The 27165-nt window shown below is 42.7% G+C and overlaps 1 protein-coding gene and 1 long non-coding RNA gene across 8 annotated transcripts in view; both read left to right on the top strand.

Annotated features, from left to right (window-relative positions):
* Positions 1-27165, top strand: part of SRPK2 (SRSF protein kinase 2) — a 117651-nt gene that overhangs the window by 79282 nt on the left and 11204 nt on the right. For all 7 annotated transcript variants that reach the window (XM_026677211.2, XM_087967778.1, XM_087967775.1 and 4 more), the window contains 5 exons: positions 903-928; positions 5639-5885; positions 6681-7169; positions 22062-22162; positions 22277-22384. In XM_026677211.2, the coding sequence (XP_026532996.2) occupies positions 903-928; positions 5639-5885; positions 6681-7169; positions 22062-22162; positions 22277-22384 (971 nt within the window). The remainder of the gene's footprint in view (positions 1-902; positions 929-5638; positions 5886-6680; positions 7170-22061; positions 22163-22276; positions 22385-27165) is intronic.
* Positions 14363-15456, top strand: LOC148130155 (uncharacterized). Its single transcript, XR_015750037.1, has 2 exons — positions 14363-14725; positions 15100-15456. It is a non-coding gene; the product is annotated as an uncharacterized LOC148130155 (long non-coding RNA).

Raw genomic sequence — 27165 nt, 5'->3', positions numbered from 1 at the left:
GAATTTGCTGTTTGGCTAGGAACGTGAATGTCCAAGCAAGATAGATGGGTGAATGACAGAGCTCTAGTGTTTTGAGAGGACCAGTGAAAACGTTTCCAGATGATGAAGACAAAAGTTTTTGAACATGCTTGGATGGCTTAGACTTGGGGCAGCCTTGGCAACTTTAAGACTTGTGGAGTTCAATTCCCAGAATTCCCCAGCAAGCTATGCCTTCTCCTCATAGAATAGGGTAGGGTAGGAGAGAAGAGAAGAGAAGAGAAACAGAATAGAATAGAATTAGGAGTAGAATAGAGTAGAGTAGAGTAGAAAAGAGAAAAAAGAAAAAAGAAAAGAAAAAAAGATGGAATGAATAGGAATAGAATATATGAAATGGAATGGAATGGAATAGAATTAGGAGTAGAGTAGAGTAGAGTAGAATAGAATAGAATAGAATAGAATAGAATTGGAATATTGGAATGAAGAATAGAATGCAGTATATAGTACAGTACAATACAATAAGGAATAGAATAGAGTGGAGTGGAGTGGAATGTAGTATAAAGTAGAGTAGAATAGAATAGAATAGAATAGAATAGAATAGAATAGAATTGGAATATTGGAATATTGGAATGAAGAATAGAGTAGAATGCAGTATATAGTACAGTACAATGCAATAAGGAATAGAATAGAGTGGAGTGGAGTGGAATGTAGTATAGAGTAGAATAGAATAGAATAGAATAGAATAGAATAGAATAGAATAGAATAGAATAGAATAGAATAGAATAGAATAGAATTCTTTATTGACCAAATGTATTTGGGTACACAAGGAATTTGTCTCTGGTATATATCCTGTTTACTATTTTTTAAAAATATACACTTGAATATTCATAAATGTGATTCTAGCTGTCTCTTATTTTATTTTTTAGTGAGTACTGCCCCGCAACAAAAGCCTGTAAGTATTGTTACATTGTTGTTATTTAGGTATCTTAATTCTTTTGTTTGGATGGTTGAAAGATAACACCTTTTAAATTTCATTTATGAATCTTATCTGACGATGAGTCTTTTGCATAATATTCATCATGCATTATATTTGCCACTGGATTTTAAAACATGTTAATACCACTTAGACTAAATGAAACTACTAAGTACAGGTAGTCCTCAACTTATGACCTCAGCTGAGCCCAGAATTTCTGTTGCTAAGTGAGAGAACTGAGTTTTGCCTCATTTTGTGACATTTCTTTCCACATTTGCTAATTGAATCACTGCAGTTGTTAAGTTAGGAACACCATTGCTAAATGAATCTGGCTTCCCCATTGACTTTGCTTGTCAGAAGGTTGCAAAAGGGAATCACACAACCCTGGGACACTGCAATCGTCACAAATGTGAGTCAGTTGCCAAGCATCTGAATTTTGATCATGTGACTACGGGGATGCTGCAATGGTCCTAAGTGTGAAAAATAATCATAAGTCACTTTTCTTAGTGCTGTTGTAACTTTGAATGGTCACTAAATGAACTTGTAAATTGAAGACTACCTATGTATGTTTCCTATGCCAAGATAGGTGGGGACAGGACCAGAGACAATTTTGGAGAAACTGATTTATTCCATCTTTCATATGAGGCAAACTGTCAGAGTGTGCACAGTGTGACTATGTGAGACAATCCAGGAGCAAATACAACGGTTTATATTTAAGTAGAGGTTTTATCTAGAAAGAATATATACATACAAGTACTTTAGTCAGACAAACAGCAATCAGCAATTACAGCACAGAAGCGCACATGGACAGAGACATAGGCCCCAATAGGGCCTCTTCTTATTTCAGGCTCTTAAAGTGATATCAGCCCAAAAACCTCGCTGACTCATTTCCCAGCATTACATCATCATAGCAACTGGTCGACTCTTAAATCAATACCCTTGGAAGTGCATGTGTAATGTATACCTTGTTTCGCCGAAAATACGACCTACTCTGAAAGTAAGTTGATTTTTACACGGGCACCCAATATAAGCCCTACTCCCCAAAAATAAGCCCTAATTAAGATCTTGCCCACTCCAGAGTGGACGGGTAAAAATTAAGCTAGGGTGGTAATGGGGGGAGATGGAGCTGCTCTATTACTTATCTTTGGACAGTTGTAGCCAGGCCTTGCACACCCCGACACCTGCCTTGCCAGCCCATTTCTTCTTCAGCCGGCAAGGCCAGCAAGGCTTTCCTGAAGGCCTCCTGTATCTTCATAACTAAGCTCAGGATCGATCCAGAGTTCTGTTATCGGCTGCAGAGGCCTTCAGGAAAGCCTTGTCAGCCACAGAAGAAGAACTTCCTGAAGGCCTCTGATATCTCATAACAAAGCTCAGGATCGATCCAGAGCTCTGTTATCGGCTGCAGAGGTCTTCAGGAAAGCTTGTCGGGCTGAAAGAAGAAGAACTTCCTGAAGGCCTCTGACAGCAAAAATGAAGCCAGGGTTGATTGCGGCGAGTGAGGTTAGTCAGTGGATGACTTCCCCCAAAATAAGACTTGGTGCCTTTTTTTTGGTGGCTCTCTCTCTATATATATGGCAGGATCTTATTTTCAGGGAAATACGGTAGTATATAATTATATAGTATATAATACAGGTAATCCTCACCACAATTCATTTAGTGACCAATCGAAGTGAACTGAACAAAGGCACTTGTGACTGTTTCTCACACTTCCGCCCATTGCAGCCTCCCCCAAGGGTCACATGATCAAAATCCAGCCGTTTTGTCATCTGATTCATAGTTACGACGGTTGCAGTGTCTTGGGGTCATGTGATCCCCTTTGGTGACCTTCTGACAAGCAAAATCAACGGAGAAGCCAGATTCACTTAACAACGGTGTTCCTAACTTAACAACCGCAGTCATTCACTTAACGAACTGCGGCAAGGAAGGTTATAAAATTCACTTAACAAAGGTCTCAGTAACATAAATTTTGGGCTCAGTTGTGGTCAGAACTCAAGGACTACCTGTAACTAACTTCTTCTGGTATTACTACATAGACTACATTCCTGCCTGCAGTTGAGCATCAAAATGTTGTTCACCCAAAAATAGCTGTGCAACATATTTTTCTTCAAAGACCATATTTTCATAATTCATGACAAGTTGCTTGTGAAGGAGGGGAAAATTTCAACCACCGTTGGTGAAAAAAAAGAAGGGATCTCGCTAGGTTAGCACACTTTTTCTTAATAAGACTGTGTCAGGAATTTTATAGCAGTGGCCTTTCTTGGAGTTATTTCTGCATAGAAATAATCAGTGCTCTGTGTCATCCCCCCCCATAATCATCAACGTTGACTTCAATGAGAAGTTTAGCACTTTTTCTTTAGTTTTATACGTTTGCTAATTTATACCCATGATCACAAAAGAATGAAACCTGGTAGCATTTTAGACAGGGTCAATTAAATACCAAAATAAAGTTAGTAGCTGCATTTATAGTGGGAAATTTGAAATGATTTCCAGTATTTGAAGGGCTCCCACAAAGAAGGTTGGGGTGTCAAAATATTTTCCAAAGCCCCAGAAGTCAAGACAAGAAACGATGGAGACTAATCAAGGAAAGCAGCAACCTGGAATTAAGGAGAAACTTCCTCACAATGAGGGCAATCAACTAGTGGAACAGCTTGCCACAAGAAGTTGTAGGTGCTTCATCACTGGAGGTTTTAAAGAAGATACCTTGACAGCCATTTGTCCAGAATGGTATAGGTTCTTCTGCTTGAGCAGGAGGCTGGGCTAGAAGACCTCCAAGGTCCCTTCCAGCTTCTATTCTGTTCTTCATTGCCATTCTGATACCAAGGTATCCATGATTCATTTCTTAACATAATGCATTCTCAACACGAAAAAAACAACAGTTTGAAATGCCATCCTACGTCCTGCTTTTGATAGCTGGAAAATGTACTTTGGTACATTCCAGCTGGCCCATTCCCCCTCCCCCCCCCAAAAAAAATTAACCTTTGATTGGGAAATGGGTACATTTTAAAGGAAAGATTCCATATTATGTCTTAATAGAATGTAGCTACCCAAAAGTCTCAAAAAAACACAAACATTCTAGGATTGAGGGGGGGAAATAAATACCTTCTGCAGATTTATTTTACTTTAATTTGGTTTATATTTTTATTTTATTTTTATACCTTCATGTCATTTGATTAATTTTATTTGTATCCTGCCCTTATTGTTTTTACAAATAACCCAGCAAACACACACAATGCAGGTAGCTGTCGATTTACAATTGTTCATTTAGTGACCGTTCAAAGTTATAATGGCCCTGAAAAAGGGACTTATGACTGTTTTTCACACTTATGACCGTTGCAGCAACCCCTTGGTTACATGAGCAAAATTCAGGCGCTTGGCAACTGACTCATATTTATGACGGTTGCGGTGTCCCCAGGGGTCCCTTTTGCGACCTTCTGGCAAGCAAAGTCAATGGAGAAGCCAGATTCACTTAATAACCAGGTTACTCATTTCATAACTGTGGTGATTCACTTAACAACTGTGACAAGAAAGGTTGTAAAACAGGACAAAACTCACTTAACCAACGTTTCACTTAGCAATAAAGACATTGGGCTCAAATTGTGGTCGTAAGGCGAGGACCACCTCTATACCTTCCTCCTCCTTTGTTCCCCACAACAACCCAAATCTCTCTTTCATGGCTAAGGCGGGACGAGAACTCCTGATTTCTAGGCCAACACCTTAACCGCTACATCAAACTAGAATTCCCATGGACAGGTTACTTTTCAGTTAAACGCGGTTTTTATCGGGCCAGATTTTTTTGCAGATGATTTGGAAAAATAGTTTTTAAAATGTGGATTTAAGATGGTTGATAGTGGATAGATGATCGTGTTAGCACAGGGGTGTCAAACTCAAGGTCCCTCAGGCCAGATGCGGCCCGGAGGATGCTTAGATCTGGCCCATGGGGGCCGTCCCAGAAAAAGTGAAGGACCAGCCTGCAGTACCTCTGCCAGCGAAAATGCTCTGTTTTCACTGGTGGAGGGCTTGCAAAACAAACTAAAAGCAAAACAAAAGGAGAAATGTTTCCCCTTTTGCATTTGAGCCTGCAAGAGGGGACAGGAAAGGAGAAAGGGGAAGAGAAAGAAAAAAAATGGGAAGAGAGCAAGGAAGGAAATAGAAGGAAAGAGGGGAAGGAAGAAGAAAGAATGAAGAGGAAGGAAGGAAGGAAGGAAGGAAGGAAGGAAGGAAGGAAGGAAGGAAGGAAGGAAGGAACCGGCATCTCCTCTTCTGGAGGAGAAGGGTTTGATGTTCTCCCTGGTCTCGCCTTCCTCTCTTGGAAACAATGGATTTCCCTCCCCCCAGTCCCGCCCGGGCCACCACAGGTGCCCTCAACATGAGTGGCGTCAAGTTGGCCATGTCCCCTTCCAGCCACGACCCCCTTCGCCTCTCCCCAGGTCAAACACAACCCTGATGCGGCCCTCAGTGAAGTTTGACACCCCTGGTGTAGCATATTAAGGTGGTTTTTTAAAAAAATTCCACCAAGATAAGAGCATTTGTATCTAAAAATTAGATTTCTAGGATTCGAACAATTTCCTACAGTAAGCGGGTTTTCCCATCGCTTAAACGTACGTAATAATGGCAGATCAGGAACACTGAATAAGCTAATCGTGTCGCGCGATTTAAAAACGAATCTGTGGTTTTTCTTTTTTTCATCAGATTGGAAAGATATCTAAAAATAAAAAGAAGAAACTAAAAAAAAAGCAAAAGAGGCAGGCTGAGCTCCTAGAAAAGCGCTTGCAGGAAATCGAAGAACTGGAAAGGGAAGCTGAAAGGAAAAAAACGGAAGAAAACGTCACCTCGACTATACCATCCAACGAACAAGAGGATGGGTACCATCCGGAAGTTAAACTAAAAAGTGTAGAATTAGAAGAAGTGGCAGACGAAGAACCTGGGAATGAAGATGGTAAGTTAGTTTGTGTCATTTATTCAATTTATTTGGCTGCCCAACTCCTAGACATAAGCCTCAGAGACTTTATGTATGTCCACAGGTAGTTCTCAACTTACAGCCGTTTATTTAGTGACCGTTTGAAGTTAGCACAGAAAAAGTGATTTATGGCCATTGTTCACAGCAACGAGCATCTCCACGGTCACGGGATCCAAGTTCAGACGCTTGGCATCTGGTTCACATTTATGACGGTCACAATTTTCAATGGTAGAACTACTACTTAGGAAAAGATTGGAGAAGATTCATTTTCTTCATGTCTCAAACAAATCAAAATTGCACTTCAAAAAAAATAAAAGAGCACCTCCCAATGAACTAACAAACTACATATGCAGATAGTCCTCGACTTACAACAGTTCATTTAGTGACCATTCAAAGTTAGAATGGCACTGAAAAAAGTGACGTATGCTTTTCACACTTACCACCATTGCAACACCCCTGTGGTCATGTGATTTACATTTGGATGCTTGGCAACCAACTCACATTTATGACGGTTGCAATGTCCCGGGGGTCATGCGATCCCCTTTCTCGACCGTCTGCTGAGCAAAGTCAGCAGGAAAGCCGGTTCACTTAACAACTGGGGTAAGAAAAGTCATCAAATGGGGCAAAACACGCCGAACAGCTGTTCTCGATTAGCAACGGAAATTCAGGGCTGAATCGTGGTTGCAAGTCGAGGACGACCTGTATGCTTAACCCCACCTTGAAAGTCAGCATTTTAAAAGATATTTTACCTCATGTCTTTTGCATATCTCTCAGGAGAAACAGAAGACCAAGATGAGAAAGAAGACACGGAAAAAGAAAACACCGAGAAAGATGACGACCTGGAGCAAGAATTAGCCAATTCAGAATCCGCTGATCCCGCTTGGATAGAATCTCCCAAAACCAACGGCCACATTATCGACGGTCTTTTCTCCCTGGAAGAACAGATCGAGGAGGAAGAGGAAGAGGAGGAGGAATGCCCCAACGCCGAGCAATATAACCTCGACGAGCCAAACACCAAAAGCGAGTACAGTTACGGTAGCTCTTACGAACAATTTAACGGCGAATTGCTGAACGGACGTCATAACATTCCAGAATCACAATATGATGAATTTTCAGCTTCAGTGTTTTCCGGAGCTTTAGATTCTGTCGCTTGTGGTTCAGTGGTTTCTGAAGAATCGACGGTAACCGAAAGAGAAGAAAGCACTCCATCCCACGACAGGAGCAGGACGGTTTCAGCATCCAGTACGGGAGACTTGCCAAAAAGTAAGCATTTTTGTTACCATAACGTCGTGTGATCGAGGTCTGTTTTAGAAACTCTTAAGTGAAGATGCTTCTTCTACACAGAGGGGTCCTTGGTACTCTCTGAGTTTGGTTGTTTTCTTGGAGATGTTTCATTACCCAAACTAGGTAACATCATCAGTTCTAGAAGGAAGAGTGGTTTGCATAGAGGAGGAGGAGGACCGTAGGGTTCTTGGTGCTCTCTGAGTTTGGTTGTGTTGTGACCCAGCCTTAGCAGAAACAAGAAACTCCATGTCACGAAAAACCACTCTTGTAAATTAATGACATTCACCCACCGAAAAGTCCAGGCAAGAGTCCTTCAAAGAGTTAACGGCAGTAACAGACCTTATCAGTTCCTTGCGATAATTGCCGTGAGCTCCCAGCCGAAAGGCTGCAAATTAAGTTCTGGCAAGCAGTCTCTGTAGCACAAAACACGATGAGCCAAATCTTCAGAAAGACACTCTTGTCTCCTATGATAACCTCTTCCCTTTCCTTCTATTTATTCTCCAGCCGGGGGGATGGGGATTCAGTGTCCACGTGTGCCTTCCTTCCCGAGGCGACTCCTTGTCCTCCGTTGTTCTCCTCTCCTAACAGCTCTGCGCATACGCGCGTCTAGAACAGGCCCCAGCTGTTCTTCTTCCTCACTCATGTCAGCCTCCAAAGGCAGCTGCCTCTCCGTTGGCTTGGAAATGTTGGATGGCCCTGGCTCTATTTCTGTGTCCAATATAGAGCATCCATCATAGCCTTCCCCAGACTTCAGAACTGGCCCAAGTTCCTGCCCAACCTCCACATCATCTGAGTCTGCCACCAGCTGTGCTGGCAGCTGGCCAGTGACAACAGGTTGTTTTCTTGCAGACCTTTCATTATCCAACAGTTCTAGGAGGAAGAGGGGTTTGCGAGGAGGAGGACTGTGGGGTCCTTGGTGCTCTCTGAGCTTGGTTATTTTCTTGCAGATGTTTCATTACCCAACTAGGTAACATCATCAGTGCCAGTCTGGCCTAGAAGACCTCCAAGGTCCCTTCCAAATCTGTTAACTCTGTTATTCCATTGGTTCCCCAAGACCTCCTGTGTTGTGGTTAGCCGGCAGCAGGTGCAGACGGCTGAGGAGAGCGAGGATTCAGATGAGGGGCCAGGACCATTAGGGAGTGGACTGCTGCCTTCAGAGATTGTGGGGGCTGGCAGCAGTGATGAGGAGGTTCCCGAGGAGCCTGTGCCCAGTGCGTGTGCACGCAGCATTGCTCGCAGGAAAGAGCAGCTACAACAGCACGGGCAACTCGGGAGTAAGGCTGCAAGGTAATGGCCCCTCCTTCAAGAAGATAAAAGCCAGCTGTGCAGCGGACGTTCTTTGCAGGAAGCAAAGACGTTTTGAAACTCAGCCTTGTGGATATTACAGTTAGTATTTGAAGACTCTTGTGTTGTAAACTGTTCTTATCTGTTGTTTTTTGGCAGCCTTGCAAAAACTTGGCAAGGCTCTTTCTTGTCGGAGCTAGTTAGTTGGAAGCAACCTTTTATCTGTGAAGAAACAGAATTCATAGTTGAAACTTTAAAAGGTTGTGCTGCTGCCTTTGTCTTGTGTTTGCTCTCTTGGAACCAGGTTTGGGTCTAGTTGGGTCATGAAATGTCTGCAAGAAAAACAACCAAGCTCAGAGGCTACCAAAGTCCCCTCAGTCCAACCCTGAGCTAACAAATATTCTTCTTTTTCTACACTTTCTGTTTGGGATCTTGAATCTGTCTAATGCTGAGACGGTAACCATGTTTTCAGAATAAACCTTTATTTAAGATTTGTCTGCAGCCGTGCATAGGCATGGACACATATCTATACTGCGGGGGGGTGGATGAGTAACGTACAGGTTGCAGATGGTTGCAGACCGACCAACTGCTCGCCTCCCAAATCAACAACTACACGTTATGTAGAAATGTGCGTCCTTGCATGCGGATTGATTGATCCGACTCCCTTCTTGTTTGTGCCAGAAAGTTAACATTCGCAGAAGTATAAATGCAACAACTGTGCAACTGTCTCTGAATTATAAGATGCGTACCTTCCCCGATGTGCAGGGCTTAAGTAGGGCTTACTGTGAAAAAAAAGAATAGAAATATGTCAATATTAATAAAATGTGTGCGCTGCAGAAATCTTTGTTTGCTACTATTTGATGGGACACACTCTTTTTGTATCAAAACATTGCTTTTTGGGTGGAAGTGAAAACTCTGTAATGAATATAGGGTACCTCAAATGCTTTTCTCTCTGTGTGCAATTAGTCCTCAACTTACAATCATTTTTTTTAGTGACCGTTTGAAAGTTACCGAATGGCACAGAAAAAAATGACTCATGACCGTTTTCACAAAGGTGCTTTTTTCAGGAGGCAACTGGACTTCTTGGTTTTTTCTTTTGAAGACGTTTTGCTTCTCATCCAAGAAGCTTCTTCAGCTCTGACTGGATGGTGGGGGAATGGAAGGATTTCTATTCCTTGCAGACAGCTGGTCATTTGCATCCTTTTAGAGAGCCGTTGAGGCCACTTGGAGGTTTATCTGTCCTCAGGGTCGCCTGAGTAGTGCAAATGGTTCCTGTAGCCTGCAGTTTTTCCTCTGGAAATCCATTGCTACTCCCACATCATTCCAAGGGTGTTCATCCCAAATTGTGTAACTAAAAGTCTTGTAGAGATTCTCCGTCATCCAGGTCATGGTTATTCCAAAGGTGCTTTTTTTCAGGAGGCACCTGGACTTGTTTTTTCATTTGAAGACATTTCGCTTCTCATCCAAGAAGCTTCTTCAGCTCTGACTGGATGGTGGAAGAATGGAAGGATTTATATTCCTTGCAGTCAGCTGGAAAAATTGCAGATTACAGGAAACATTTGTACTATTCAAGTGACCCTGAGGACACAGACAAAACCTCCAAGTGGCCTCAACGACCCTCAAAAAAGGAGGCAAATGACCAGCTGTCTGCAAGGAATAGAAATCCTTCCGTTCCCCACCCTCCAGTCAGAACTGAAGAAGCTTCTTGGATGAGAAGTGAAATGCCTTCCTTCAACAGAGAAAAACAAGAAAGTCCAATTGTCTCCTGAAAAAAAAGCATCTTTGGGAAAACCATGACCTGGAGGACTGAGAATCTCTACAGACTGACCGTTTTCACACTATTGACCATTGCAGCATTTCCAGGATGACGTCTCCAAAACTCAGATGCTTGGCAACTGACTCATATTTAATGACTTCTATTATTTAAGGTGTGAACTTCAGATCAGTAAACGGGGAAGCCAGATTCACTTAACAATCATGTAACTAAATGAATAACTGTAGAGATTCACTTAATAACCATGTTACTGGTTTAACGACTGCAGTGATTCACTTCACAACAAGGTTACAAAATGGGGCAAAACCCACTTAACGACTGTTCTCTTTTGGCGGCAGAAATTCCGGCCTCTGTTGTGGGGTCCTACGCTGTATCCACAAGACAACTGATCTTGAAACAAGGATACTCAGAACCGATTTGGACTGTTTGTTAAAATACATCTTGTCAGGTTTTAGAATAGAATAGAGCTGGGAGGGACCTTTGGAGGTCTTCTAGTTCAACCCGCTGCTCAAGCAGGAGAACCTATATTATTTAAGTGGCTGTCTAGGCTCTTCTTAAAAGCCTCCAGTAATGGAGTGCCCACGATTTCTGGAGGCAAGCTGTTCCATTGGTTAAGAGTAGTGTAGTGGCCTAGAGTTGGAGTTCTCGCCTCACAATCAGGAGGCTGTGAGTTCGATCCTAGGTAGAGGCAGATATTTCTCTCTCTGTGGGCACAATGAGAATGTATCTGCTGAACAAAACTCTGCATTGGCGACAGGAAGGGCATCCGGCCAGTAAACATTCTGCTAGCTCCATTCAGTTGCCAAGACTCCACCCTGCAAGGGATTATGGGGTCGTTAGAAGAAGATGATGATGATGAAGCTGTTCCAGTGGTTAATTGTCCTCCTTGTTAGGAAGTTTCTCCTTAATCCCAGATTGCTTCTCTTCTTGATGAGCTTCCAGTCATTGTTTCTTGTCCTGCCCTCAGGTGCTTTGGGAAATAAATTGACCCCCTCAAATACTGGAATACTGCTAACTTGTCCCCCTAATTCTTCTTTTCTTTAGACTAGCCAGACCCAAATCCTGCAGCTGTTCTTCATATGTTTTAGTCTCCAGGCCTAATTTGTTTTGTTAATTTGGTTGATTTTGACTTGTTGATGTTGGGTGAGCATGTCATAAATGTTACTAGTCATATTCTTCCCATGCTGTTATTACTCTCGTCCAGTTGCAGCCGTGTGATAGATAGAACGGACTGTGAGCAACTTAAGTGTCATTTATTTCTCTAAGCAAGAATTTGTGGTACTCCATCTTCCCTCTCATACACCTGAGGGAAACACGTGGTTGTGTGTTCACCACTAACCCTCAACTTGCGACCACGATGGAGCTCAACATTTATGCTGTTAAGTGAGAAAGTTGTTAAGTGAGCTTTGCCTTACTTTACGACTTTCCTTGCTGCTTTTGTTAAGTGCAGTTGTTAAATTAGTCACACAGTCGTTAAGTGAGTCTGGTTCCTTCGCTTATCAGAAGGTCGCAAAAGTGGATCACATGACCCCGGGAGACACTGCAACTGTCGTAAATGTGAGTCAGTTGTCAAGCATCCAAATGCAAATCACGTTGCCATGGGGATGCTGCAACAGTCATAAGTGTGAAAAATGGCCATTAGTCACTTTTGTTCAGTGCCGTTGTAACCTCAAATGGTCACTAAATCAACTTTTTGTAAGTCGAGGAGTACCTGTACATTTTTACAATGTCTGTGTATTTTTCTCAGAGTTTTTTTATTTCGCTTCCAGTGCATTGAGAAAGATCCACCTTATTATAAATATCAAGTCAAGGGAATATTGTTTGTTTTCGGAGTTTGAGTACAGGTAGTCCTTGACTTATGACCTGTTTGTTTAGTGACCGTTTGAAGTTACGAAGCCACTGGGGGTGGAAAGTGACTTACGACCATTTTTCACACTGAACAACCATTGCAAACATCCCCATGGTCACATGATCAAAATTTGACCACATGATCTGGCAACTGGTTCATATTTATGATGGTGTGATGACCCGGGGAGTGGCACAAAAGCAACAAAGTCACAAAAGTAGGTCAAGTCCCTTTATTTCCTCCAACTTGGCCCCCAATGTCCAGTTATCATTGGCTGGAGAAAAAAAACTCTCCCAAGAACAGTTTTTAAAGGGAAGAAATTCAGTCTGAACCCAAAGTACATATAAATTATAAATAAAAACCAACACAAACCATGCTGCAGCAATTAATGAGACAGGGCAGGATAAGGAATTGCAGACTTCAAAAGACAACGAACCACACACAGTTGGGAGGACGCCAGAACCCAGATAAGACTTGACAAGCAAAGATAATGCACACTTTGCTTCCAGCAAGGTTCTGTGTGCAAACACCCTTTTTAAATCCTGTTTTTCCAGCTGCAGCTAATGAAGGTAATCAGGGCCCTTTTCTCCCCCATAACCCATGTTGCTCCCTTATCTGTTCCTCCCTGCATGCCCTAGGATGAAGATGGGGTGGCCCTAGGTCTTCCTCTGAATGCCCAGCTGGACTGTGCCCTTCCCCAGCTTCCTCCACAGCCACCGGAGCCACACTCCCCCTCCCTGTTAGCTGCTCAATCTCCCCCTCAGAATCAGATTCACGTGATCCCCTTTTGCGATCTTCTGACAAGTAATGTCAAGGGGGGAGCCCTGATTCACTTAACAACTGTGTGACTAACTGAACAACCGCGGTGGTTCACTTAACACCCACGGCAAGACAGTTTGTAAAATGGGGCAAAATTCACTTAACACATTCCTCCTTTAGCAATGGAAACTTTGGGCTCAATTGTCGTAAATCGAGGACTACCTGTATAGTGACGATCCCTGAATACAGTAATAGAAATGGTTGAGTACTGACCCTAAACACATACCCAGATCCCAGAATTATGCAGATTATGTATTTATCTCAACAGACGTTCCAAAATGAGGCACATTTCAACAACAACAAAAAGATAACATTGCAATGTTAAAATAATTATTGCAATTATTTGCAGTAATACCAGACAATTTCCCTCAAAGATTATTAATCTTGTCTTTAACGTCAAGCAGCATAACAAACACTTTTAAGTAATTCCAAAAAGCTGCTTCCTTCTTCATGTTTTTTTATTACAGTTTTGTACCAAAAAAGTACAGATTTGTGTTCCTCCATTTCTATAGGAAAAACAAACCCAAAAACGAAGTAGTACATTCAATTCTAAAGTTTAAAAAGAAGGCTGGACCGGAAGGATTATTCTGCAATTAATTTGTAATTGTGGGATTTGAGTTGTACTCTTTCTTAGAGTGGGGTGGGTGGGTGAATCCTCTTAACTGATACCGTTATGTGATATCTGATTGTAATATTTATAACTAGCTCGATACCCGTGCTTCACTATGAAACTATGTGGTCTGACTTAGTTCTTGGGGAGGAAAATGGGGTGGGGGGGAATTGTGCCTCTGCCTACCAGCATCCATCGGTATTCATCTGGCTAGCGTCCTGTCAGTGTGTAAGAGAATTGAGGGCTGTTTGGAAACGGAAAGAGTATTTGCTGTGTGAGAAGGAGGAGACAGCAAGGAAGGAGCCCAGGCGTGGCTTAGCTCAACTGTTCTGTATTAAAGCTGGTTGCTGCTGTGAAACTAAAACTGAAACTGACACTCCTCTCCTCTGCTTGTGTTTTGCATTTGGAACAGATTTCTTTTCAGGTGGGGAGGGGGAGTAGAACTCCTTAGCATCAGAGCGTGTTAATAATAATAATATACGAAATACTAATAGCTCTGATGGTCATTTGGAAAAATCCTCTCTTAGTGAGCACCTAGAAGGCAAGAGGAACATACGGGCCAAATTTCAAGTTTGTAGGCTTTATAGTTCTGGAGATTTTGTGATGATGCATGAGTGGTATTTCTAGATAGATGGATGGATGGATGGATGGATGGATGGATAGATAGATAGATAGATAGATAGATAGATAGATAGATAGATAGATAGATAGATGATAGATAGATGATAGATAGATAGATAGATAGATAGATAGATAGATAGATGATAGATAAGATAGATAGATATAGATAGATGATAGATAGATGATAGATGATGATAGATGATTGATAGATTGATAGATTGATAGATAGATAGATAGATAGATAGATAGATAGATAGATAGATAGATAGATAGACAGACGATTCCACACCAGGATAAAGATTAAAAAGGTATTTTTGAGGAATATGCAGTTTTGCCATTGTTACGCTAATTCGAAAAGCCAGCTGTTTTCCCTGAAAATTCTTTTGATGGGGCCTCTCCACGTAATGATCTTGCAAGACACCTGCTGTACATTTACCTACTAATGTTCCTGTAGAAGATTCAGCCCGAGGCACATAAATGAGCAACATTGTCTGGGACAGAGTCAAATAAGCCACATTGTCTACGATACCCAAACTAACCTCAGCCTCGCTCTCAAATCGACATCCCACCACGAAATATAGGTAAGATCTTGCTTTTCAACACATCCCAGTTGCTTGGTTAGCATTAAACTTTTAAAACAGTAGGGTGTTTTAATAGCAAGGGAGTTTGGGGGTCAGTTAAGGATGTTAGTATACTTTGGAAGGCCATAATATATTTTCCTCCCCTGTTTCGGGAGAAGCATAATGTCACTCTGAAAAATACAGAGTAGAACACCTAGCTAGCTGAAAACCTCTCTCTGAGTTGAATAATTAATATAGAAACATAAATTAATCTCCGTTGCATTATTTGGGCCCTGATGATCAGCCAATAGGAGAATGCCTCAGTATCTATTTTCATTACTTCTGATACATAAGATTATATTTTAGTGGGTTTTTTTTTCTTTTTTCTTTTGCAGAATAAATGGTTGAAGGACTTCTGTCTAGCCAGCTGCAGTACGAGAAAACAAGAAAAGAGCCAAGTTCTTGGAAAGTTAAAGAGATGAAATTAACTTAGAAAAGAATGTTGGGAATTTAGCAATCTGTTGAGGATAGCAAGGCAAGAAAATGAGCAGCAGAAGTCCTAGAAAACTAGCAGCCAAAGTGGAGAAAAACAGCAAACCTGGTTTTATCACAAGTGTTGAATGCTTTTGGACTTGGTTCATATTCTTTGTTGGATCAGATGAGCGGGATGGATGTCAACTTGGCTTTCAATACTTTTTATTTCTGTAGCAATAACGTGAAAGCGAGTTTTGGATAAAGCTGATGTGACTTTTTTTTGGTCATTTCTTCCTCGTGAAGTGTATGATGTTGACGGACATGCAACTTTTCTAGCAGCACACAGCTCATTGTCTCTGAAACCATGGTGGCCATGAGCCAATGTTGGATTTTTATCAAAAAGGAATAAAAGGAGAAGTTGGGAAATGGGAAGAAGGCCGAGAAAAGAGCGAACGGATTTTCAGCCACTGAGCAGTTCACTTAATATTCAGATCACATGAAATATATAATATTAGATTTAATATAAAAATATAAATCTTGAAAATCATTGTTTCCTCACAATTGTAATGGAGGGATAGATAGATAGATAGATAGATAGATAGATAGATAGATAGATAGATAGATAGATAGATAGATAGATAGATAGATAGATAGATAGATAGATGGATGGATGGATGGATGGATGGATGGATAGAGAAATAGATGGATGAATGGATAGGTGGGTGGACTGACAGACAGATAGATGGATAGATATGGATGGAGAGAGGGGGATGGATGAATGGAGGGAGATTATGGATAGTCAGACAAACGGTAGGTACAGTAGATAGATATAGATGAATGGAGAGAGATGGATAGATAGAGACAGACAGACAGACAGACAGACATGGATGAATGGAGAGAGATGGATAGACAGACAGATAGAAATGGATGGAGAGAGAGGGATACATGAATGGAGAGGATGATGGACAGACAGACATAGCTATGGATGAATGGAGAGAGATGGAAAAAACAGACAGACAGACAGATAGATAGATATAGATGGAAAGAGAGAGATATCATTGTGGAATATATTTTCATAGATTATTATTTCATCTACAATTCTTTCTGTAAATGTTCAATAGTGAGATAATTACTTCCCTAGGCATTTGCAGGACAATTTTACAAAAGGCATTTGTTTAGTGGCTGTTACAGTTACAGCGGACTGAAAAAAAGTGACTTACGACCATTTTTCACACTTACAGCCATTCCAATGGTCACGTGATCAAAATCAACTGTCAACTGGTTCATATTTACGATGGTGGCAGTCTCCTGGAGTCACGTGATCCCCCTTTGGCGACCTTCTGACAAGCAAAGCCAGTGGGGAAACCAGATTCATGTAACCACTGTGTTATTCATTTAACAACTGCAGCGATTCACTTAAAGAAACGTGGCAAGAAAGATCACAGAATGGGGCAAAACCCACTTAACACATTTCTCGCTTAGCTGTTCTGACCAAGGCTTATTGAGACACGTAACAAACACACGTTAGTCCCAAAACCCCTTTTTTCTTTATTTCAACAGCTGTGAATTTTAGTCATTCACAGCCCGTAATGATTCTCAAACAGTTTGTAAATAGTCCCATGGAAGTTTGCCAAAGTCCTTCAGGATAAGTCTGATAATCACACACCTTTATCTTCCTTGAAATGCTGCCAACGACTAAATTTCCAATTAGTTATACGAGGCCAAGCAGAGCACAAATTCAACACGGAGCTTCAGGTTTCAAACCAACCAGTATGAACAAAGTTGCTTTCTGCAAAGGCTCATGTCCCTTTGCTCCTCCTTTATGCCTTATGGGAGGGCCAATAACCTCCAAGCCTTACTCCCAAGTCGCCCCTTTTGTCTTAACTGTTCTTGGGTTCTGGCAGCTTTGCGCATGTGTGCGCACTGGGAACAGGCTCCCCCTGTTCCTCTGCCTCACTGCTGCCAGAATCCGGAGACTCCCGAGTCAGCACATAACTCCCAGCTGGCCCTGGCCTGATCTCTGTATCGGACACAAGACCCTCGTCCGAGTCCTCCCCAGACTCCCGGACTGGCCCATGTTCCTCCCCGCTGTCTGACTCTGCTGCCGTCTCCACAGGCTGCTGGCAGACCACAACATTAGCAACACAAATTTTGGGCTCCATTGAGATCGTAAACTGAGGACCAGCTGCACGCGGAAAACTCCCCAGCTCATTGAAAGAAAAAATAATAATACTCATGTTTAGGGGCTGACTGTGAGATATTAATTTTGCTTGACAGTTCTGCTGTGGTGAATTTTGCGAGATGTTTGTGAACTTTTCAGCGCAGGTTGTGAGAATTTTTGCCTCACAAACTTCACTTAGAAGCCATGCGTGGGAGTCTTAACTAGCTGAAGCTTTGTGAATCATGATTGTAAGTGTGAAAGTGAAGGAGGGTGTGTGTGTGTCATGCCCTTATTAGAGTCAGACTCTGAGGGAGAGGAGAAACAGCCGACAGGGAGTGGAGGTGTGGCTCCGGAGGTTGTGGAGGAGGCTGGGGAAGGGCAGAGGCCACCTGGGCAGTCAGAGGAAGAACCAGGCCCATCCCCTCTGCATCCTAGGATACGCAAGGAGGAATGGAGAAGGGAACAACTTGGCTTACGAGAGAGGAAGTGGCCATGATACCCCTCATTGGTTGCAGCTGGGGAGAATAGTATATAAGAGAGACGGTTAAAACACAGCGTTGCCAGAAGCAAAGCGTGTTTTTTTCTGGGCTGAAGTTATCTTGGATGGCGTCCTTCTAACAGACTGTGCCTTGTTATCTCCTTGAAGTTGGTAATTACTTATCCTGGTCCATTGTGGAAATTCCTTCATTGTAGTTTGTTTTAGTTTTTTATTTCACCATTTGCTCATTAAGTTCGGACTGTATTGCTTTCTTTTGAAGACTATTTTTGAATAAGTTTAATCTCCAACTGAGAATTATTGAACAGTGGGGCCAAGTTGGAGGCATTAAAGGACATTTATTTACGTTTTGGATTTTGTTATGTTTGTGTTACACTCCGGGTCATCATAGTGTGTGTGTGTGTGAGAGAGAGAGAGAGAGAGAGAGATTTAGCAGCCATTGTTGAATAAATAACATCGGAACGAGGAATTGTTCACCTCACGGTATAGAAACCATGATTATCCAACCCTCTTAGACTTGTAGCATTAATACCAGAAAATTAACAGGCCGGCTAAAATTATTACTATTACTATACTAAAGCTATTACTAAAAAAGCTAAAATTATTTAACCCAAGGGGACCAATTTTGTGGAATACAGGTAGTCCTGAGCTCCATACAGGTAGTCCTGAGCAACCTGTATTCAACAAAATTCGTTGAGTGAGTTTTGCCCCATTTTAAGACCTTCCTTCCCACCGTTGTTAAGTGAATCACTGCAGCTGATAGGCCAACATGGTTGTTAAGCGAATCTGGCTTCCCCCAATGACTTCGCTTTTCTGAAGGTCGCAAAAAGGGATCCCATGACCCCTGGGAAATAGCAACTGTCATAAGTATGAAACCGTTGCAAACAAGCATTTGAAATTTGATCATATATCATATTTGAGTATTTTTTTAAAGTTAGTGAAATATCCAAACTAGAAAAAAGTTTTCGCCCTTTGGGGTTTAAAAAAAAAAAAGAGAAAGAATACAGAGGATTCTCTTAATATGAATTATGACAAAGATTAATGAGTTAACAGAAGCATATAATTACGCCCCACAGCAAAGAGAAGAAGAGATGGTCAAATTGATTCTTTTATCCAAAGAAGAGAATATATCGAACCTTGTTTCTAGTTCGAAATTGCTTCCGGATTTTTGTGTTTGCAATGGGGAAAAAAAACGAAAGTTTGATTTTGTGTTTGCTAATTAGGTAAGCTTATTGTGGCTTAATAATGGCTTATATATACAGTTGTGTAAAAGTAAAAAGTTGTGGTTGTAATGCTGTTATCTCCTCTGCTAAAGGGAGTTGGAAGTCAGTGTCTTTTTCTTTCCTTTCCCCCCTTTATACCATATATTTTTTTCTTTTCCCTTCCCCCTGTTCCTAGTTTTCTATTACATTTTTTTGAATTTTTCTTTGTATTTTATGTTTTGATAAACCAATAAAAAAAGGAAACATGATCACGTGATCGTGGGAATTCTGTGGAGGTCTCAACTGCGAAAAATGGTCCTAAGTCACTTTTTTTTGTAACTTTGAACGGTCACTAAACAAACTGTTGTAAGGACTACCTGTAATTATCTTATATCAGAATGTCGGATATGGAAAGTTCTAAGTGGTGCTTGATTTAAAGAGGCACCTTTCTAAAAGCCAAGTGCAATCCTAAGTTTCATTAACAGAGGGATACAATCAAGATCAAGTAAGGTAGATCAAGTAAGGTACTAATACCACTCTATAAAGCTTTAGTAAGGCCACACCTAGAGTACTGCGTCCAGTTTTGGTCACCACACTATAAAAAAGAGGTTGAGATTCTAGAAAGTGTGCAGAGAAGAGCAACCAGGATGATGAGGGGAGTGGATGCTAAAACATAATGAAGAACGGTTGCAGGAACTAGGCTTGGCTAGTCTAGTGAAGAGAAGGACCAGGGGAGACAGGAGAGCAGTCTTCCAGTATTTGGGGGGCTTCCACAGAGAGGAGGGGCTCAAGCTATTTTCTAAAGTGCCTGTAGGCCAGACAAGGAATAATGGTTGGAAACTGAAGAAGGAGAGATTCAACCTGGAAATAAGAAGAAATGTTCTGACAGTGAGAACAATCAATCCATAGAACAGAAGTTGCCTTCAGAAGTTGTGGGAGCTTCCTCACTGGAGGCTTTTAAGAAGAGACTGCACTGCCATCTGTCAGAAATGGTGTAGGGTCTCCTGCTTGGGCAGAGTGGTTGGATTAGATGACCTACAAGTTCCCTTCCCACTCTGTTAACCTGCTAATTTAATTTGATTTTGAGAGACGAAAATAGGCAGGTGGGCATCTCTCTTTATGTACAGATATTGTCTGATCAAAATTATGAAGCTGGGTTGTGATGTGTCCCCCCCAATTTGACATAGAAAGGACAGCCAATGGACCCCACGATGGCGCAGTGGTTAGAGTGCAGTACAATAGAGTGCAGGCCACTTCTGATGCAGCCAGTTGCCTGCAATTTGGCAGTTCAAATCCCACCAGGCTCAAGGTTGACTCAGCCTTCCATCCTTCCGAGGTAGGTCAAATGAGGACTGTAAACCGCTGAGAGAGGGCTAAAAAGCACCGTGAAGTGGTACATAAGTCTTAAGTGCTATTGCTGTAATGAGGCTAGCAGAAACAGTACAGGTAGTTCTCCACTTACATCCATTCGTTTAGTGACTGTTTGAAGTTAACAGCAGCATTGGCAAAAGTGCCATGACTGTTTTCACACTTACGACATTTGCAACATCCTTCCCCGTGTTCACCCGATCGAAGTTAGAACCCTTGACGAATGACATGTATTTATTGACAGTTGCCATGTCCCCGGCGAATCGCACGATCCTCACTTGCAACCCTTCTGAATGTTATGCCTATATTGTTATTTCAACTTAATAAAATTTTATTTTACTTTGCTCTGTGTGGTGTGGTTTATTCTGGAGAGAGAGAGAAAGAAAGAAATGTGTAAAAGAGGTTTTAAACAAAAAATCCTTGATAAAAGAAAATATATTAAGAGGCTTTTCTTCTGGCAATTATTTAAGTTGTTAGCCTCTTTCAAAATTGTGTATCATATTGTAATATATTAAGCAAGAATTGTGGGACCAGTTGGCCAAAGAAAGCTTAGGATCATATTGGTTGGAAACATGAGGAAGAGGCCTATCCCACAGTGATAGACCTGTGATGGTGAACCTATGGCACACGTGCCACAGGTGGCACGCAGAGCCATTTGTGCAGGCATGCGAGCCTCAGCCAAACTTGCCTGCACTGCGCATGCGCGCGCCTCCCAGCTGATTTTTTGCCCGTTTGAGGCCTTTTTCAGCCTCCCAGAGGCTCGAGGGAGGCCTCTGCAGCCTCAGGGTGGCCAAAAAACGGGCCTTCCGGATATACCAGAAGTGACGAAACCGGAAGTGATGAAACAAGGCCCGTTTTTTGGCCTTCAAAGGCTGCAGAGGCTTCCCTCGGGCCTCTGGTAGGCCGAAAAAGGCCTCAAAACGGGCCAAAATTCAGCTGGGAGGTGTGCACATGCGCAGTGCAGGTAAGGGAGGGTGTTGCGTGCGTATGTGCAGGGAGGGCAGGACGCATTGCATTGTGAGTGCCGGCACGCGCACTTTCGGCACACCACCAAAAAAAAAGTTCGCCATTACTGGGATAGACGATGGTTAAAATGATGGTGATTGTAATTTGTAACACGTTTGGTTAATCATTGGCGTATCCTTTAAAACAGGGATCCCCAACCTTTTCGCTGCGGCCCGGTTCCGGCGTCAGCTGGCGCCATGCCCGTTCGGCGTCAGCTGGCGCCGCCATCTTTTTGACGAAAATCACTTCCGGTGATGTCACGGAAGTGATTTTTCGTCAAAGTCGGCGCGCTAGCGCTCTGGTGAGCTTTTCGGGTAGAAATGGCTTTCTACCCGGAAAAGCTCACCGAGCGCTGGCGCCGCCATCTTTTGATTTAAAAAATTGCTTTTTTACCAAAAAGATGGCGGCGCCCAGCAACCAGCGGCCCGGTAAGGCTTGTTCCGCTGTCGGTACGGTCCGCGGACCGGCGGTTGGGGACCCCTGCTTTAAAACATTTTCTTCCTACATATTTTGAATTCTCTTTTCGAAAGATGGCGAAGACATCAGCTATTTTTTGCTCTCTGCAATTGGGGATTTCTTTTAAAAGATGAATGTTGGGTTAACGCGCTCTGCATATTAACTTTGTAAATTTATTCCTTTCTTTCTTAATAGCAAAAACTCGGGCTGCTGATTTGCTGGTGAATCCGTTAGATCCAAGAAACGCCGATAAAATTAGAGTTAAAATTGCCGACCTGGGAAATGCTTGTTGGGTGGTAAGTTGTAATTAATTAAACACGTCTAACAACTTCGCTCTTTAAGTCTCCTAGCTGAGTTGGAGCGTTTTGTAAATTAATGCCTGTCGTTTCTGGTTTTTTTTTAATTTTTAGCATAAACATTTTACGGAAGATATCCAGACCCGACAGTACAGATCGATTGAAGTTTTAATAGGGGCAGGTTACAGTACACCCGCTGATATCTGGAGTACAGCATGTATGGTAAGAACCGCATTGTGTACTTGTTTTCCTGCTTCTGAATCAGAAATCATCTTCTTTGAATGACCCCATAATCCCTTGGGTCGCAGTGGAGTCAGGGCAACTGAATGGAGCTGAGTGTTTTAATGGCCGGATGCCCTTCCTATCACCAGTGCAGAGTTCTATTCAGCAGATATATTCTCAATGTGCCCAAAGAGAGAAATACCTGCCTCTACCTAGGATCAAACTCACGAGTTGGAGATCCCCTCAGGTTGGAGACCCCTGCTCTAAAAAAACGAAATAAAGCACAGGGAAGCGCATGGGCTGGTGGGCGGGGCCAAATGCTCACCGGAACTACCAGTTCGCTTGAACCGGTCCAAACTGGTAGAATCCTACCCCCCCCCCCGCCCCCCAGTTACCACCACTCGGTGGAAGAAGATTTGTCACCCCCTGCTGGCTGCCATGAGCAAGTCTCCTCCGAAGCTTCCACTTCACACATTCCTCCTACTCAACAGAACCACAGACATTTGTCTCAGGAGGACATTTCAAGGATCCCTAATCAAGATATCAGGCGCGTAACTCAATTGGCAGCAGAACGAATCCCACTTCCCAAACTTACCCTGAAGGGCTGTGGAACCTACTGTCCTTCTTCCTGGCAGCCCACAGGTGGAGAAGACCACAGGTTGCCCGGGGAGGTGTAACTCGTCTGCCCACAATGAGTGTAGACTTCATCGGATGTTGAGGCAGTCAATCAGTCAATCAGAATAGAGCTGGAAGGGACCTTTGAGGTCTTCTAGTCCAGCCCCTTGCTCAAGCAGGAGAATCTGTACAATTTCAAATAAATGGCTGTCCAGTCTCTTCTTTAAAACCTCCAGTGATGAAGCACCCACAACTTCTTGTGGCAAGCTGTTCCACTGGTTGATTGCCCTCATTGTGAGGAAGTTTCTCCTTAATTCCAGGTTGCTTCTCTCCTTGATTAGTCTCCATCGTTTCTTGTCTTGACTTCTGGGGCTTTGGAAAATATTTTGACACCCCAACCTTCTTTGTGGGAGCCCTTCAAATACTGGAAATCATTTCAAATTTCCCACTATAAATACAGCTACTAACTTTATTTTGGTATTTAATTGACCCTGTCTAAAATGCTACCAGCTTTCATTCTTTTGTGATCATGGGTATAAATCAGCAAACATATAAAACTAAAGAAAAACTGCTAAACTTCTCATTGAAGTCAGTGTTGAAGATTAAAAGGGTGGAAATGACAAGACACAGAGCACTGATTATTTCTATGCAGAAATAACTCCAAAAAAAGCCACTGCTATAAAATTCCCGACACAGTCTTATTAAAAAAAAAGCGTGCTAACCTAGCGAGATCCCTTCTTTTTTTTCACCAACGGTGGTTGACATTTTCCCCTCCTTCATAAGCAGCTTTTCATGAATTATGGAAATATGATCTTTGAAGAAAAATATGTTGCACAGCTATTTTTGGGTGAACAGCATTTTGATGCTTAACTGCAGGCAGGAATGTAGTCTATGTAGTAATACCAGAAGAAGTTAGTTACAGGTAGTCCTTGAGTTCTGACCACAACTGAGCCCAAAATTTATGTTACTAAGTGATTAGTTTCATCCATTGCTTCTTGTCCTGCCTTCTGGTGCTTTGGAGAACAGGCTGACCCTCCTTGTCTTTTTCGTAGGCCCTCAAATACTACAATACTCAAATATACTCAAATACCATTTTTTTTCCTTTGCATCCTGGGACTGTCCTTGGTATGTTCAGTTGTCCTGTTGATTTGCCGTCCCTAGGAGACGGCACCTTCTAGAACATCTATTTTTATTCTCCCTTAAAGCCACGGCACGTGCCAAGATCCTCAGAGAAACCGGTCACAGCATTGGCCTTATACTTGACGGGCCAAGATTATTCCGGTTTGTTCCACTGCTCAGATTTGCCAGACGTGGTGACAAACCAGGATTCATGGTTTGTAACCATATTCCTGAGACTCCCAGCAATGGAAGGTTTGATCTGACTCTTGTCTAATCTCAGGTAGACTAGTTTCTCTCCCAATCCAGTAAACGCTTCACAAGGAAGTTCTCTACTGCAGGGGTCTCCAACCTTGGCAACTTTAAGACTTGTGGACTTCAACTCCCAGAATTCCTCAGCCAGTTTTGCTGGCTGAGGAATTCTGGGAGTCAAAGTCCACAGGTCTTAAAGCTTTGCTGGCTGAGGAATTCTGGGAGTTGAAGTCCACAAGTCTTAAAGCTTTGCTGGCTGAGGAATTCTGGGAGTCAAAGTCCACAAGTCTTAAAGCTTTGCTGGCTGAGGAATTCTGGGAGTCGAAGTCCACAGGTCTTAAAGCTTTGCTGGCTGAGGAATTCTGGGAGTTGAAGTCCACAAGTCTTAAAGCTTTGCTGGCTGAGGAATTCTGGGAGTCAAAGTCCACAAGTCTTAAGGCTTTGCTGGCTGAGGAATTTTGGGAGTCGAAGTCCACAGGTCTTAAAGCTTTGCTGGCTGAGGAATTCTGGGAGTTGAAGTCCACAAGTCTTAAAGCTTTGCTGGCTGAGGAATTCTGGGAGTCAAAGTCCAGTCAAAGCTTTCTGGCTGAGAATTCTGGGAGTCAAGTCCACATCTTAAAGCTTTGCTGGCTGAGGAATTCTGGGAGTTGAAGTCCACAAGTCTTAAAGCTTTGCTGCTGAGTTCTGGGAGTCAAGTCACAAGTCTTAGGCTTTGCTGGCACAAGTCTTAAGGCTTGCTGGCTGAGGAATTCTGATCAAGTCCACAGGTCTTAAAGCTTTGCTGGCTGAGGAATTCTGGAGTTGAAGTCCACAAGTCTTAAAGCTTTGCTGGCTGAGAATTCTGGGAGTCAAAGTTCACAAGTCTTAAGGCTTTGCTGGCTGAGGCATTCTGGGAGTCAAAGTCCACAGGTCTTAAAGCTTTGCTGGCTGAGGAATTTTGGAGTCAAAGTTCACAAGTCTTAAGGCTTTGCTGGCTGAGGCATTCTGGGAGTCGAAGTCCACAGGTCTTAAGGAACTGGGGAAAAAAGGAATAAGTTTTTCACACTTACGACCGTGGTAGCATTTCCCACGGTCATGTGATCAACATTCAGATGCTTGGCAGCTGGTTCATATTTATGACGGTTCATGTCATCCTCTTTTGCGACTTTCTGACCAGCAAAATCCATGGGGGGAACCAGTTTCACTGAACAACTGTGGGACTAAAACCACACACAAGTGCAGTAAGTTAAGATACTCTCTATGGTGCAGCAGTAGAAGGTCACCAGCAGTTTTCCATTTAGTTGTTGTTTCCTGAGAAGCCTCAGGTGGTATAAACTCTGCTTGGCCCTTTTGACCAGGGCTGCAATGTGGGCACTCCCAAATCAGGTTTTAGTTTTGTCTTCTGGTTTTATTTTAAGTGTACATGCAATCCTTGACTTATAACTGAAGTGGAACCTGGAATTTCTGTTGTTAAGTCATGATGGTCGTAAGTTGAGACACTGACGCCACTTACCCACAGATAGGGTTGGCTTATGGCATAGTGGCCGTTGAAACTCATGCTGGGCACAAGCCCATGTTCTTGTATGGTTTAGATTTTCTGTGAAGCTTCTTTTAAATCCCACATCCAGAAACCGAACCCTGCTCTCCATCTAAGAACCCAGCAACTGCTCTTTATAGAAATAATTTTCATTTGCATCTTAAAAACTACGTAAATAAGGGTTTTTCATTGACAGATAGTCCTGGATATACGACCACAGTTGAGCCCAACATTCCTGTCGCTACGTGAGACCTTTGTGTTAAGTGAGTTTTGCCTCTCTCTGCCACTTTTCTTGCCAAGAGTTGTTAAGCGAACCAACTGCAGCTATTCAATTAGTCCCACCGTTGTTAAGCGAATCCGACTTTCCCCACTGACTTCGCTTGTCGGAAGGTCGCAAAAGGGGATCTCGTGACCCCAAGAGACTCTGAAACCGTCATAAATAGGAGGCAGTTGCCACTCACCTGACATTTAACCACCTGGCCATGAGGATGGTGGAATGGTTATGTCACGCCCCTGTTGGAATCTGATTCGGAGGGGAAGGCTGAACAGCTGACAGGGAGTGGGAGTGTGGCTCAGTTGGCTGTGGAAGAAACTGGGGAAGGGCACAGTCCAGCTGGGCAGAGCAGGGGAGAGGTAGAGCAAGGCAGAGGGAGTTCAGAGGAAGATCCAGGCCCACCGCCTCTTCATCCTAGGGCACGCAGGGAGAAATGGAGAAGGGAGCAACGTGAGTTGCATGGCTTACAGGGGAGGAAAGGGCCTTGATTCCCTTCATTAGCTGCAGCTGGGAACACTGTGTTTAAAAAGGGAACTTGCGCGCAGCAAACTGTAGGGAGCAAATTATCTGGTATTGTCCAGGCTTATCTGTGTTCCTGGCATCTTCCCAACTGTGTATGTTTGGCTGTGCTTTCAAGTCGGCAATTCCTTCTCCTGCCCTGTCAAGTTAATTACTGCAGTGTGGTTTGTGTGGATTTTTAGTTACAGTTTGTATGTACTTTGTTTTCGAACTGAATTTCCTCCACTTAAAGACTGTTCCTGGGAGAGTTTTTCTCCAGCTAAAGCTAACCTGGACATATTGGGGGCAAAGTTGGAGGTAATTAAAGAGACTCTTCTTGCTTATTTAACTGCGTTGCCTTTGTGCCACGCCCCTTTGGGTCATCACAGGTTATAAGTGTAAAATAAAAGATCAGAAGTTTAATCCAGCATGATGAAAGAATCATAGATTTTTTTTCCAGCTGCATTGGGATTTTGAACGGTCACTAAATGAACTGTTGTAAGTCGAGGA

Source organism: Notechis scutatus, chromosome 6 (genome assembly GCF_049901735.1).
Source record: "Notechis scutatus isolate UNSWTSFEM ecotype Mainland chromosome 6, rNotScu1.2, whole genome shotgun sequence".
In the NCBI taxonomy this organism is placed as follows: domain Eukaryota; kingdom Metazoa; phylum Chordata; class Lepidosauria; order Squamata; family Elapidae; genus Notechis; species Notechis scutatus.
This window is presented reverse-complemented; position numbering and strand designations above follow the sequence as displayed.